This window comes from Sapajus apella, unplaced genomic scaffold (assembly GCF_009761245.1).
Source record: "Sapajus apella isolate SASKATOON/1434 unplaced genomic scaffold, GSC_monkey_1.0 scaffold43, whole genome shotgun sequence".
NCBI classification, from domain to species: Eukaryota; Metazoa; Chordata; class Mammalia; order Primates; family Cebidae; genus Sapajus; species Sapajus apella.
Window position 1 is genome coordinate 2,506,737 of NW_022436983.1, and position 15,031 is coordinate 2,521,767.

The 15,031-nt window shown below is 52.4% G+C and overlaps 1 protein-coding gene across 1 annotated transcript in view; it reads left to right on the forward strand.

Annotated features, from left to right (window-relative positions):
• SLC45A1 (solute carrier family 45 member 1) overlaps positions 1-15,031 on the forward strand; it is a 29,907-nt gene that overhangs the window by 5,146 nt on the left and 9,730 nt on the right. Inside the window, exons 2-6 of the mRNA XM_032300286.1 lie at positions 2,183-2,603; positions 3,172-3,264; positions 3,991-4,215; positions 8,760-9,487; positions 14,308-14,461. Of these exons, the coding sequence (XP_032156177.1) occupies positions 2,207-2,603; positions 3,172-3,264; positions 3,991-4,215; positions 8,760-9,487; positions 14,308-14,461 (1,597 nt within the window). The 5' untranslated portion in view covers positions 2,183-2,206. The remainder of the gene's footprint in view (positions 1-2,182; positions 2,604-3,171; positions 3,265-3,990; positions 4,216-8,759; positions 9,488-14,307; positions 14,462-15,031) is intronic.

Here is a 15,031-nt window from a genome sequence, read left to right on the forward strand (position 1 = left end):
TAGGTGCATGGATGGATGGGTGGGTGAGTGGATGGATACATGGATGGATACATGGCTGAGTGAGTGGATGGGTGGATGAGTGGATAGATGGGTGAGTGGGTGGATAAATGGATAGATGGATAGATGAGTGGGTGGATGGATGAGTGGGTTGATGGATGGGTGGGTGGGTGGATGGGTGAGTGGGTGGGTAGATGGATGGGTGGATGGGTAGGTAAGTGGGTGAGTTGATAGGTACATGGATGAGTGGGTGGGTGGGTGGATGATGGATGAGTGGGTGGATGGATGGGTGGGTGGGAAGATGGATGGATGGATGAGTCATTAGATTAACACAGTGTTCTTCATCCTACTGGAATGTCTCTAAATCCAATCATTTTCACCATCAGTGCCTTCCAAAGAGAAGAAAGACAATCTCTGAGTGGGAAGAGGGGTGGAAGAATTTTTGGATACAAATCTGGAGTCAGGAATTTCAGAGTGATCTATAAATAATTTATCGTCTAGTGATAGTGTGATGGAAAGTGGTATAAGTTAATGTCAGAAAGAGCCTCACTTCTGAAGCTTAAAACTAATTTTGAGAGAAAGTCTATGATATTTATCTTGGTCAATGACAAGTGTCATCATCAGAAATCAATGTTGGGAAAGTTGCCCCAATTTTGGGGCCTATGTCTCAGGAAGGACTTCAAAGGGAATTTATTCTGTTGCTTTTTTGTGGAGTGGGTGGGGTGGGCTGTGTCTGAGAGAATCCTGAAGACTCCCTCTGTTATTTTGGTATCTGTTTATTTCCCTCTGATCTGAGCAGTTTTCCTCTCCCTGTGTTTAGAAAAGTGGACATTGGCTAAAACACACACGCTAACATACTAGAATCCATTCTATTAATATTAATAATCTAGATTGCCAGGTGTGGTGGCTGAAGTCTGTAATCCCAGCACTTTGGGAGGCTGAGGCTGGTAATCAGGAGGTCAGGAGTTCGAGACCAGCCTGGCCAACATGGTGAAACCCTGTCTCTACTAAAAATACAAAAAATTAGCTGGGCGTGGTGGCAGGCACCTGTAATCCCAGCTACTCAGAGACTGAGGCAGGAGAATCGCTTGAAACTAGGAGGCAGAGGTTGCAGTGAGCTGAGATCGCACCACTGCACTCCAGCCGGGGTGACAGAGCAAGACTCTGTCTCAATAATAATAACAATCTAGGTTAATTTCAAAGCAGTGAAAAACAGTTGGAGGCTTTGGAGCTGGTGCCTAAGTGGTGCAGATTGCAAACCCCAGTGGGGCAGAGTACAGGAGAGGAGGGGAATAGAGGGATGTCTATCTGTGAAGGTCTTGAACTTGCTCACTTCCTACCTAGGTCATAGACATTGTGAAAATGCTTAAAAAGTAAGTTGAAGCTGGGGAGTGGGGATCTGTTTTTCAGCTCTCCCTGGTTCTGTCCCTCTGCATTCCCGTGTTGTCTGTGACTACAGGATTCCAGAGTTTGGCTTATTTCTTTAAGGAGAGCATTTTCGAACACTGTCAAAGTCTCAGTTCTCCCGACTGGACTAAAACTCACTCATCAGTGGGTACTGAAGAGAAGGGGCTCATGTTAAGCCCATTCAGCTGCCTTAGGGGAGGATCCCCTGGCCTGCCACGAAGGAGGAACATAAGCTTTAGGAAGGGGAGGGGGCTGGCTGTGACTCTATCTGGTGACACAGGAGCTGTCGGTCAACCACGAGGGAGCACTCAGGGTGCTGGGGGTGGTTCCTAGCAATGCCGGGTCTCTCGTCCTCTCTGATCCCCTGAGACTTTCAGGGATGGGCAAAATTAGCCCTGAAAATGGGCCGCAGGTCCTAAAATAGCCTGGTGTCCTTGGAGGCCTGAGAGGAGCTGAGAGGCACTCACTTCCTCAGGACAGTCCTGACCAAGCCTCTGTCTGGGAGACGGTCCCCTTGAGTTTGGGGTGGGGACCTGCAGGGCGGGGTCCTCTCTCTCAGTAGGGAAGGTGCTGGGCTTTGGCCTCCCGGGGCAGAGGAACTGCAGATGGGCAGAGGCCCAGAGCATCACCCATGAGCAGTGGGCTCTGCTTTGGGGGCCGGTGTTTGGCTGTAAATTCTGCACTCACGTGTTCCCACGGAAAAGGGTGAGGGCTGCCTAGAGCCGGGGGAGGACTGTCCCGGAGAAAGTAACTGTGGCCACCGGGGCTTTCCTCGCAGGGACGCCCACCAGCCCTCCCCACGATGATCCCCGCAGCCAGCAGCACCCCGCCGGGAGACGCCCTCTTCCCCAGCGTGGCCCCACAGGACTTCTGGAGGTCCCAGGTCACGGGCTACTCGGGGTCTGTGACGCGACACCTCAGTCACCGGGCCAACAACTTCAAACGACACCCCAAGAGGAGGAAGTGCGTTCGGCCCTCCCCACCCCCGCCCCCCAACACCCCGTGCCCGCTTGAGCTGGTGGACTTCGGGGACCTGCACCCCCAGAGGTCCTTCCGGGAGCTGCTCTTCAACGGCTGCATCCTCTTCGGCATCGAGTTCAGCTACGCCATGGAGACCGCGTACGTGACCCCGGTGCTCCTGCAGATGGGCCTGCCCGACCAGCTCTACAGCCTGGTGTGGTTCATCAGCCCCATCCTCGGTGAGCCCCAGCTCCACGCTGATGATGGTGGAGGGCCTCTGGAAACCTCTGGAAGCTCATTGCAGCAGCTTGAGTGTCCTAATAGGACCAGGGAGGATCAGGAGTTAAGTTCCCCTGATTAGTCTGGGGCTGTGGGGAACACAGGGAGGGCCGGTCATATCCCAGATTTTAAGTTTCTCATCGAAACCAGACAATCAAGCAGGGACTTAGCAGCCCCCGGGGGCTGGCACCGTCTCATGCCAGGCTCTCCTCATCGGAGGATCCAAGCCATGATGCTGGTGTCCTGTGGGCCTAGGAGTTCCGGAAATGTCTTGGATTCCCAAGGAAAGCTGTGGCCGCTTAGGGCCTTAGGGTCGAAAGTGGAGGATTTAAGGAGACACCGAGCGATTCCAAGAGTCTGCTCAGCTTCGGTTTTCGAGTTCAGGGTTTTGTCGCTGACTTTGTCGTCTTATTCTTTTGATGCACTGGGGGCGTTTGAGAGCTGCCACTTCAGGAATATGGAGGCTGATTCAACGTCCCCATGCGCCATGGGGACCCTGGCAATGACCATTGGCCTGCTCTGTTTCAGGATTCCTACTGCAGCCTCTGTTGGGTGCTTGGAGTGACCGGTGTACCTCAAGGTTTGGAAGGAGACGCCCTTTCATTCTTGTCCTGGCTATAGGTCTGTTGTTTTGGCATGGAAATAAAATGGAGAGGAAAATAAAAAAGTCCCAACTGCTTCCTTTTAGGAACATTTAAAAGAATGTTGACCAGGCCGGGCGTGGTGGCTCACACCTGTAATCCCAGCACTTGGGGAGGCTGAGGCAGGTGGATCACCTGAGGTCAGGAGTTTGAGACCAGCCTAACATGGAGAAACCCCGTCTCTACTAAAGATACAAAATTAGCTGGGTATGGTGGCGAATACCTGTAATCCCAGATACTAGGGGGCCTAAAGCAGGAGAATCACTTGAACCTGGGAGGTGGAGGTTGTAGTGAGCCGAGATTGCGCCACTGCACTCCAGCCTGGGCGACAAGAGCAAAACTCCATCTCACACACACACAAAAAGTAAAGAATGTTGACCAAAGCAGTTACCCAGATAGCTCTGGGCCCTGCACTGGTGTGTCCCACAACCTGGCCTGAGTTAACTGTAAGAATAGATCACTTTGATTATTTTTTAAAAATGAGTTGATAAAGTTAATCTCATTTCTTCTCTGCTTGATGAAATAAAAACCCCCATCCAAGTGCAAAACACGTGGCGAGTCTGCAGGCGCCTTTTCCACTGGGCTCTGCTTGGGGTTTAAGTTCTAAAAATTATTGGGTCCTAAAGATTCTAGACGTAAGCCGTGAGCTGTGGGGGACAGAGCTGGTCTGCGTTTCCTTGGCATGACTTTGTGTCTCTGTGTCCAGGGGCACTGCTGGGCCTTTCGCTTTTGCTGAATGGCCGGGACATCGGCATCGCCCTGGCCGACGTGACTGGCAACCACAAATGGGGCCTGCTGCTGACCGTGTGCGGGGTGGTGCTCATGGACTTCAGTGCCGACTCAGCGGACAACCCCAGCCACGCCTACATGATGGACGTGTGCAGCCCTGCGGACCAGGACCGAGGCCTCAACATCCACGCCCTCCTGGCAGGTGAGTCTGCAGGGCTGCAGGCCTCAGACATGTGGCTTTCAGGGCCCTTCCTCACTCCCTGATTTGATAAAGAACCTGGCAGAATTCCAATATACAGAGAAACACTAAATGATTGAAAACACATATCTCACATAACACATATCAACCTTAACCTATGCTGTTGACACATCATCAGCAATTATAGGTCTACACAATTGTAGTTCTATAAATCCAATTATTTTTTGAGACGGAGTCTCTGTCTGTAGCCCAGCCTGGAGTGCAGTGGTGCGATCTCAACTCACTGCAACCTCTGCCTCCCGAGTTCAAGCAATTCTCCTGCCTTAGCCTCCCGAGTAGCTGGGACTACAGGCATGTGCCACCACGCCATGGCTAATTTTTTTGTGTTTTTAGTAGAGACGGGGTTTCACCATGTTAGCCAGGATGGTCTCGATCTCCTGACCTTGTGATCTGCCCACCTCAGCCTCCCAAAGTGCTGGGAATACAGGTGTGAGACACCGTGCTCAGCCATCCAAATGTTTATATACATGGATTCTCATTGTTTGAGGTTGTTATGTTCTACAAAGTCACCACAAACACTGAATTAGCAAACGCTGAATTTCGCTCCTAGGAAAATTACAGCGTTAGGTTCCTGTGAGCCTCCAATCACAATGTTTTCATCAACTCATCAACACATAACCTTGCTGTATGCATTTCTGTTTGAAACCCCTTATTTTGTCTGTGCCTTTGGCTGATTGACATTGAATTGACGGCCGATAGCGCTGCAACTCAAGCCTGAACGAAGCTTCACTGTCACACACATTTTCTGTGCAAGGCACGTCTGGCCTTCTTACGCTTGGGAACATCAGACAGCTTGGGGGCCATTTAAACAGTGAAACACCAACAGAAAATGCAAAAATGTAAAAAAAGGTGACACTAAATAGACCATACAAAAAACTCTTGTTTCAGCTGGGCGCGGTGGCTCACGCCTATAATCCCAGCCCTTTGGCAGGCCGAAGCAGGTGGATCACCTGAGTTTGGGAGTTCCAGACCAGCCTGACCAACATGGAGAAACCCCATCTCTACTAAAAATACAAAAAAATTAGCCAGGCATGGTGGCGGGAGCCTGTAATCCCAGCTACTCAAGAGGCTGAGGCAGGAGAATCACTTGAATCCGGGAGGCAGAAGTTGCAGTGAGCCAAGATTGTGCCATTGCACTCTAACTTGGGCAACAAGAGCAAAACTCTTGTCTCAAAAAGGAAAAGAAAAGAAAACTTGTTTTTGGTATGAGCGCAGAGACGAGAAAGCAGAGCTCAGCGCTGCGGGGCCTCAGCTGGACCACCCGCCCTTAGAAAGTGCAGGTGTTGTGCTGTTCTGTGCAAATCCTTGAATGATTGTGAGAGCAGCGTGAGGATTGGTTCTGCGTTTAACAAATAAGTGGTAGTAAGGAGGTGAGTTCACAAATACAGAACATGCAGATAATGAGGATTCAGCCCCGCTTGTCTCTGGGGCTGGATGTATGAAAACTTCAAGGGAATTAGCTGCAAAGCAGTGCAGGAATTCAGCATCATGCTTAGTTATGAAGGTATTATCTGCAAATCAATACTGGTCGGGTGCGGTGGTTCGTGCCTATAATTGCTACACATTGGGAGGCAAAGCTGGGAGGATTGCTTGAGTTCAGAAGGTTGAAACCAGCCTGGGTGAACAGTTAGACCCCATCTCTAAAATAAATAAATAAATAAATGTAGCTTTTTAAATATAAAATATTTGCTTTGTCACAGAATAAAATGGAAGAAAAAAATCCATCTCAAATAGCAATTGGGGCCAGGCGTGGTGGCTCACACGTGTAATCCCAGCACTTTGGGAGGCTGAGGTAGGTGGATCACTTGAGGTCAGGAGTTCGAGACCAGCCTAGTCAACATGGCGAAACCCCATCTCTACTAAAAATACAAAAATTAGCCAGGCATGTGGCGTGCACCTGTCATCCCAGCTACTCAGGAGGCTGAGGCAGGAGAATTGCTTGAACCCAAGAGGTGGAGGTTGCAGTGAGCCAGGATCGAGCCACTGCACTCCAGCCTGAGTGACAGAGTGAGACTCCATCTCAAGATAAATGACTTTAAAAATAAAATAAAATAACAAGTAAAATAGCAGCTGGCTGGGCTGAAGGTAGTGAGTTATCTCAACTGATCTCTCACAGTCAGTTACAGATGGAATTCCTTCCTCTACTCTTTCTCCAGCTCTCACTGCTGCACTTGACTTGTCTTGAAAAAGACATGCATATATCAATTGAAACAATGTTTAAAAATCAAGGGGAAAGGGCCAGGCGCGGTGGCTCAGGCCTGCAATCCCAGCACTTTGGGAGACCAACCTGGACAGATCACGAGGTCAGGCGATCAAGACCATCGTGGCCAACATGGTGAAATCCTGTCTCTACTAAAAACACAAAAGTTAGCTGGGCATGGTGTCATACCCGTGTAACCCCAGCTACTCAGGAGTCTGAGGCAGGAGAATTGCTTGAACCTGGGAGGCGGAGGTTGCAGTAAGCCAAGATCACGCCACTACACTCTAGCCTGGAGACAGAGTGATACTCTGTCTCAAAAAAAATAAAATAAAGGGAAAGTCTTCATGAGACACACACATAGGGCCTGAATGAAGAGGCTGAGTCTCGGGTGGCTGGGAGCTCAGGAGCTGAAATTCCATGTTACACAAACTACTCGGCCTCCCCAAGCCTCCCTTGCAGCTCCCGGAAAATGCTACCACTTCTCTCTCTGTTTCCACCCATGAGCTGCTGGGGGCAAGGGGGCTTCCAAAGGGGCCAGGTGAGTGCTGGGTTTGGCACAGAGGAAGAGGGACGTCGGTTTTTACCTTACACCTGTCAGTGAGAAGGCACCACTTTGATCATTCAAGAAAATTAGTTAATAAAGTTCATCTGAAATCTGACCTTGACTAAGCAATGGTATCTTTCAGGAGGGGAGGAGGGAAGGTAATCAGGATCGTGAGCATGGGAAGTCAAGAATAATAAAATGCACCAGGGGTAGTGGGGAGGCAGAAAGACTCCTAAGTCTAGAAGAACAGAGGCAGAGAAGGGACGGGACTGGGGCTTCTTCTTTTTTCTTTTTTTTAGAAAGTTTTGCTCTTGTCACCCAAGCTGGAGTGCAATGGCGTGATCTCAGTTCACTGCAACCTCCGCTTCCCGGGTTCAAGTGAGTCTCCTGCCTCAGCCTCCTGAGTAGCTGGAATTACAAGCACGTGCCACCAAGCCCGACTACATTTTTTTGTATTTTTAGTAGAGGCAGGGTTTCACCATGTTGGCCAGGCTGGTCTCGAACTCCTGACCTCAGGTGATCCACACCCCCTCGTCCTCCCAAAGTGCTGAGATTACAGGCGCGAGCCACTGTGCCTGGCCTAGGACTGGGGCTTTTAAATGGACATGCATGTGAAATGAAAAGGCCCATCTGGGTCTAATGAAGGAAGTTCTACAGTAAAACCACGACATAATTAGATCCGGGGTCATGCTGTCCTTAGGTATGCGTGGAAGGCTGAGCTGGGCATGTCTGAAGCCCAGGCCTGCCCATAGAAGTTCTTATTTGGAAAGTAAACCCCTAATGTGGTCAAGTCTTCCCCAGACCAAAAATCTCATGCTGGTAACAGGCAGGTTCCTCCTCAGCAGCAGCGGTAAACCAAGAGAACCCTCCTCTCCTCTCAATACTGGACTAACTCCAAATGTAGCTGAACTCACAATAATATGAGATAAAACAGCGGATCCCTGATGGAGTGGGTGTCGTGAACGTGCAGCTGGCTGGGGTGGTGCCCCTGCGGTTTCCCTGGCTCTTGCCATCGAAGCATAGAGCTGGGCTGGAGGAAACCGCACCGTTCGGAGGTAAATCTGCCCACTGCTGTTAGCTGGGCCCCCGTGGCATCGCTCACAGTTTCCTGCCATGCTTCAAGGCCGGGCTAGGCTGGCCGGTGCCCTGAAGCATGGGGCGAGAACAGAGCAGGAGCAGCAGTGATCCGGCCCCTGCTTTTCTGCTGTCGGCCAACGGCTCAGGTGTCGGAGAGAGCTGCCCGCCAGGGTTGGGGGAGGTAGGCTCCATCTAGCCCCCACAAGGGGTGACTCTCCTCATAGTGTCCCAGGCACGGGACAAACAGCCACAGGCACTTGTGCAGTCGTCTGTGGGTGAGCAATGGGGTTGGCCCTGAGCTAGAGGGGGCCTTGGAAGGAGGATGTACCCGGCTGTCAACATTTGCTCCAGGGACTTGAAAGGTTATGGGGAGTGGAACAGGTAGGAAGTGGAAGGGGCTGTGGGCAGGTAGGTGGTCACTGCGCTGCTGCCGGGGGTCCTGGCAGGAAGGGCCTTGCAGGTGGCCGTGTAGGACAGGACTGGGATGTCCCCAAGGGGCCTGCCCTGGGAATCCCATCCCATCTTGTTGGGGTTTAGGTGGGACAGACTGTGCCCAGGTCCCTGGAATGGCCTTGGCTATGTTCATATCCTTCTAAGAAACGGGGCCGCTGCGCTTGGGGCTTCTCCTCCGGCAGATGGGAACTCACACCCCGTCTCTCCCCCCAGGTCTCGGAGGAGGCTTCGGCTATGTGGTTGGTGGAATCCACTGGGATAAAACCAGCTTCGGGAGGGCCCTGGGGGGTCAGCTCCGTGTCATTTACCTCTTCACTGCGGTCACCCTGAGCATCACCACCGTCCTGACCCTGGTCAGCATTCCCGAGAGGCCGCTGCGACCACTGGGCGAGAAGCGGGCAGCTATGAAGAGCCCTAGCCTCCCGCTACCTCCTTCCCCACCTGTCCTGCCAGAGGAAGGCCCCAGCGACACCCTCCCAGTGCACGAGGCCACCAACTTCTCCAGCCCCATCTCCCCGCCCAGTCCCCTCACGCCCAAGTATGGCAGCTTCATCAGCAGGGACAGCTCCCTGACGGGCATCAGCGAGTTCGCCTCGTCCTTCGGCACGGCCAACATAGACAGCGTCCTCATTGACTGCTTCACGGGTGGCCACGACAGCTACCTGGCCATCCCTGGCAGCGTCCCCAGGCCGCCCATCAGCGTCAGCTTCCCCCGAGTCCCCGACAGCTTCTACCGCCAGGACCGTGGACTTCTGGAGGGCAGAGAGTGTGCCCTGACCTCTGGCTCTGACGGGGACATTCTGAGGGTAGGCTCCTTGGACACTTCCAAGCCGAGGTCATCAGGGATTCTGAAGAGACCCCAGACCTTAGCCATCCCGGACGCAGCCGGAGGAGGGGGTCCCGAAACTAGCAGGAGAAGGAACGTGACCTTCAGTCAGCAGGTAACAGCAAACGTTGAGGGAGGGGCAAGGATCAAGGGCAGCATACGGGGGTCCCCCTGGTCAGGTACATGACGAAGAGGAAGAGTCCGCCCAGGAAGAAGTTCCCGGCCATCATGGGGGTGTTGTCAAGTGCTTTGGCCTAAAGAGCAAAGCCTTAGAGACCAGGAGTGGTGGCTCACACCCAGAGTCCCAGCACTTTAGGAGGCTGAGGTGGGAGGAGCAATTGAGCTCAGGACTTTGAAACCAGCCTGGGCAACATGGTGAAACTCTGTCTCTACTAAAAATACAAAAATTAGCTGGGCATGGTGGTGCGTATGAGTGGTCCCAACTACTCTGGAGGCTGAGGCAGGAGGATGGCTGGAGCCCAGGAGGTTGAAGCTGTAGGGAGCCTTGATTGTACCACTGCAGTCAGCCTGGGTGACAGGGCAAGACGCTGTCTCCAAAAAAAAAAGACAAGCCTCAGAGACATTGCGTCTTCCCTTGCACGTCGGCAAACAAGTTCTGGGCCTGAGACCACAATGAGTGGGTGAGTTCAGGGCATCTGTTAGGTATCAGCTGGTTTAACACCCTGGCCGGGAGTGACAGTGACTTTTTTTTTTTTTTTTGGGATGGAGTTTTGCTCTTGTTGCCCTGTCTGGAGTGCAATGGCGTGACCTTGGCTCACTATGACCTCTGCCTCCTAGGTTCAAGCAATTCTCCTGCCTCAGCCTCCCGAGTAGCTGGGATTACAGGCATGTGCCACTGCGCCAGCTAATTTTGTATTTTTAATAGAGACAGGGTTTCTCCACGTTGGTCAGGCTTGTCACGAACTCCTGACCTGAGGTGATCTGCCCGCCTTGGCCTCCCAAAGTGCTGGGATTACAGGCATGAGCTACCGTGCCCAGCCTTGCAATTCTTTTAAACACTTACGTTTGCCCAAAGGTCATTCAGGCTGGGCCTGTCCCGCTAGTGAGTTTCTTGCAGGCATTGCATGTACCCCACTTGTCTCTAGTATTTTTCCGTAGACGTCCAGGCTCGGGCCCATTTTAGCCGTGGGACTCCCATGCCAATAATCCAAGTCTTCATTGACGGTGGAAACAAGACACGAAAACTGCAGATGTGTCTGGGATCATCCCTTCTGGTGCCTGACATCCGTTAACTCCCAGAGGCTGTAAAAATAGGAATTTCCTTGGCAGTGCCGTCTTCTGTGAAGGCCAAGAACCTTCCGGAAAGCTGTTTCAGTTGTATTTTTTTTTTTTTTTTTTTTTTTTTTTTAGACAGAGTTTCGCTCTTGTTACCCAGGCTGGAGTGCAATGGTGCGATCTCGGCTCACCGCAACCTCCACCTCCTGGGTTCAGGCAATTCTCCTGCCTCAGCCTCCTGAGTAGCTGGGATTACAGGCACGCACCACCATGCCCAGCTAATTTTTTGTATTTTTAGTAGAGACGGGGTTTCACCATGTTGACCAGGATGGTCTCGATCTCTTGACCTCGTGATCCACCCGCCTCGGCCTCCCAAAGTGCTGGGATTACAGGCGTGAGCCACCGCGCCCGGCCCTCAGTTGTATTTTCTATACAACTTGCACTGCAAGGCCACCGACTGATCTGTGGGGTTTCACGAGATTTTAGATTTTAGATTTTTTTTTATTTGAGACAGAGTGTTGCTCTGTTACCCAGGCTGGAATGCAGTGGAGCCATCTTGGTTCACTGCACCCTCTGAGTCCCGGGTCCAAGCAATTCTCCTGCCTCAGGCATCTGTAGCGGGGACTACAGGCACCTGCCACTATGCCTGCCTAATTTTATATTTTTATTAGAGATGGGGTTTCACCGTGTTGCCCAGGCAGGTCTTGAACTCCTGATCTCAGGTGATCTACCCGCCTTGGCCTCCCAAAGTGTTGGGATTACAGGCGTGAGCCACCATGCCCGGCTGTTTTGATTTGTTTGTTTAAATATTGTTGTCTTGTTTTAGTTTTTACTTTTTAAAAAATATACAGATGTGCTCTTACCATGTTGCCCAGGCTGGTCTTGAGCTCCTGGGCTCAAGTGATCCACCTGCCTCGGCCTCCCAAAGTGCTGGAATTACAGGTGTGAGCCACCGCGCCCGGCCTTGTTTGGTTTTGTTTTGAGACAGAGTCTCACTCTGTCGCCCAGGCTGGAGTGCAGGGGTGCGATCACGGCTCAATCCAGCCTCAGTCTCCCAGGCCCAAGTGATCCTTCCATCTCAGCCTCCTAAGTAGTTTGGACTACAGGTGTGTGCCACCACACCCAGCTAATTTTTTACTTTGTGTAGAGATGAGGTCTCACTATGTGGCCCAAGTTGGTCTTGACCTCCTGAGCTCAAATGATCCTCCCACCTCTGCCTCCCAAAGTGCTGGGATTCCAGACACGAGTCACTGCGCTCAGCCCCAGCCCGTTTTCTCCTTGGAGTGAGCAGGATGGTGCCTCCTGTTTGCTTTTCTCTGGTGTGTGTGGCCAGGGTGTCTTCATGCCTGCGTGCTGTCTCAGCGTGAGGAGGGACGCTGCCCGGTGTGCGCAGGCCTCACAGGGACATCTGCTGAGGCTCCTGGTGGCACCAAGGACAGCGAGCTCCTGTCTGGGAAGGGCTTGAGGAACTGAGACTCACTGGAGAGCCAGGAAAGCCTGTCATCCTCAAGGAAAGAGATGTTCTAATTGCTTGGGTTGAGGGCACTGTCACCCTCACTGTGGATGATGTTGGGGTCATTGATCTGGCCTTCATCAACACTGGGTCATCTCAGACTGTTTAAAAAAGTTCAGACTGGCTTTAGATCCTGTTCTTTAGGTGTGGTTGAAAATCTCGCCTTCATCCCCCTTTTCTGTTTCCTTTCTCCAGAGAATGTAATTTACACATCAGTTTTTTGAGGAAAGTAAAAATCATGAGCTAAATACAAACACGTCCGCGCTCAGCGGACAGAGAGGCGTAGCTGCAGCGCTGTTCCTCCGGCAGGCGTGGGTGACGCACCCTGCTGACGGGGGGTGTCTTGGGAGCCGGCACGGCGTCCTCTAAGCTTTCTTTCCCAGCGGGAGTACCCAGGGCCGACTGCACCACAGACTCCCCAGTGGAGCCAGCGCCTCTTTGCTCCCCAACATCTAAATTCAAAAACGATTAGTTTCCCAAGGTGGGAGGATCACTTGAGGCCAGGAGTTTGAGACCAGCCTGGGCAACATAGTGAGACCTCATCTCTATAAAAATTCTTTAAAAATTAGCCAGGTGTGGTGGTGCATGCCTGTAGTCCCGGCTACTAGGGAGGCTGAGGTGGGAGGATCACTTGAACCCAGGAGATTGAGACTGCAGTAAACCATGACCACACCACTGCACTCCAGCCCAGGTGATGAAGCGAGACTCTGTCTCTAAAAAAATGACAAAAGGTCAGGCGCGGTGGCTCACACCTGTAATCCCAGCACTTTGGGAGGGCGAGGCGGGCAGATCACGATGTCAAGAGATCAAGACCATCGTGGCCAACATGGTAAAACCCTGTCCCTACTAAAAATACAAAAATCAGCTGGACGTGATGGTGCACACCTGTAGTACCAGCTACTCAGGAGACTGAGGCAGGAGAATCGCTTGAACCCGGGAGGTGGAGGTTGCAGTGAGCAGAGATGGTGCCATTGCAGTTAGCCTGGCGACAGAGTGAGACTCCATCTCAAAAAAAGAAAGAAGAAAGAAAGAAAGAAAGAGAGAGAGAGAGAGAGAGAGAGGGAGGGAGGGAGGGAGGAAGGAAGGAAGGAAGGAAGGAAGGAAGGAAGGAAGGAAGGAGAGAAAGGAAAAACAGTTGACAAGTTCTCCTGTCCCCTAACTGGAGTCCGTACCCCAAACCCAACCAGGGCTACCTGGAATGAAACCTTCTCCTTCCAGGAGGAGCTTGCAGACCCAGTGCAGATGTCCGTGCAATGTTGCTCTTGAGCCCCAGAAAGAAATCTCTAAGCCCCTTTGCTCTAAGCCCCCTGGCTCCAGTTTCCATCCTGTTGACCATGGGGTGTGTCATGTGCTCTGTGATCCCCTGTTGAGAGCTGGGGCACTTGTGGGGACAGGGCCACCCTGTCTTCTGGGCAGGGGTATGGGGGAGCGTGGAGGGGTAATCCGTGCAGAGAGAATTTTGAATGCATGTTCCTGGTGGCCACCTTGAAATAAGTCTTTCCCAGCCTTTTCTTATGGAAAAGAAAGGACTTCCCAAGTTTCTGGATCTGAACTGACCCCCTCCCTAGCTCTTTATTTTGAGACGGAGTCTCGTTCTGTCACCCAGGCTGGAGTGCAGTGGCGCAATCTTGCTCACTGCCACCTCCACTTCCTGGGTTCAAGCAGTTCTCCTGTCTTAGCCTCCTGAGTAGCTGGGATTACAGGCGCCCGCCACCATGCCCGGCTAATTTTTGTGTTTTCTTAGTAGAGACAGGGTTTCACTATGTTGGCCAAGCTGGTTCTGAACTCCTGGCCTCAGGTGATCCATCTACCTCGGCCTCTGAAAGGGCTGGGATTACAGATGTGAGCCGCCACACCTGCCTGACCCATGTTTTTTAAAATTTCAAATGTATTTTGCACTTTGCAAAGCCTTATCTCACTCCCTGTGGCATAGATCTTGTGTCCTGTGGCCAAATTGTGGGCACGCCCAAAATGAAATTCTAGTCTTAGCTGCTGGGGCCTCAAAAGCGATGCCCTGAGGTGGCTCTCTGAGGCTGGTCTCGGTGGGGGCTCCTGCCGTCTGATAAGAAGACAGACCGAGCCTCCGCGCGGGCGTTTCCGAGAGCGCCTACCCTCTGAGCACCACAGTGTCCATGCTGTGTGATGGGGTGCGGAGCTCTGAGGAAGGATTTGTGGGCTCTTCCCAGGTCGCCAACATCCTGCTCAACGGCGTGAAGTACGAGAGCGAGCTGACGGGCTCCAGCGAGCGCGCTGAGCAGCCTCTGTCCGTGGGCCGCCTCTGTGCCACCATCTGCAACATGCCCAAGGCGCTGCGCACCCTCTGCGTCAACCACTTCCTGGGTAAGCTCTCGACCAAGCCTCCCTGTGCGTCCGGGTCCTGCCCAGGGCTCTTGCCCCACAGGCCTCCTAGGAAACTTTCCATTCTACTAGCCTCCCATGACAGCACCAAGGCCAGGCCTTGGGGGTGGTGGCTGCCCTGGGGGGATTCTTTTCAGGTGCCTGCCCTGGACACCTCCAAGCTAAACCTGGTGTCACCATTGAGAGCCACAGAGCTCATTCTGGGCCCAACACCTGGGGCTCCCCAGAGACAAGATTCTCCTTACCGAGAACCTTGTCAGAGACAAGAAGCTCTTTGGACAACACAGTGAAACGATGGACCCACACATTCCCACCTTCCCACATTCCCACCTTCCCACATTCCCACCTTCCCACATTCCCACATTCCCACATTCCCACATTCCCACCTTCCCACATTCCCACATTCCCACATTCCCACCTTCCCACATTCCCACCTTCCCACATTCCCACCTTCCCACCTTCCCACCTTCCCACCTTCACTCATTCCCACATTCCCACCTTCACACATTCCCACCTTCACACATTCCCACCTTCCCACATTCCCACATTCCC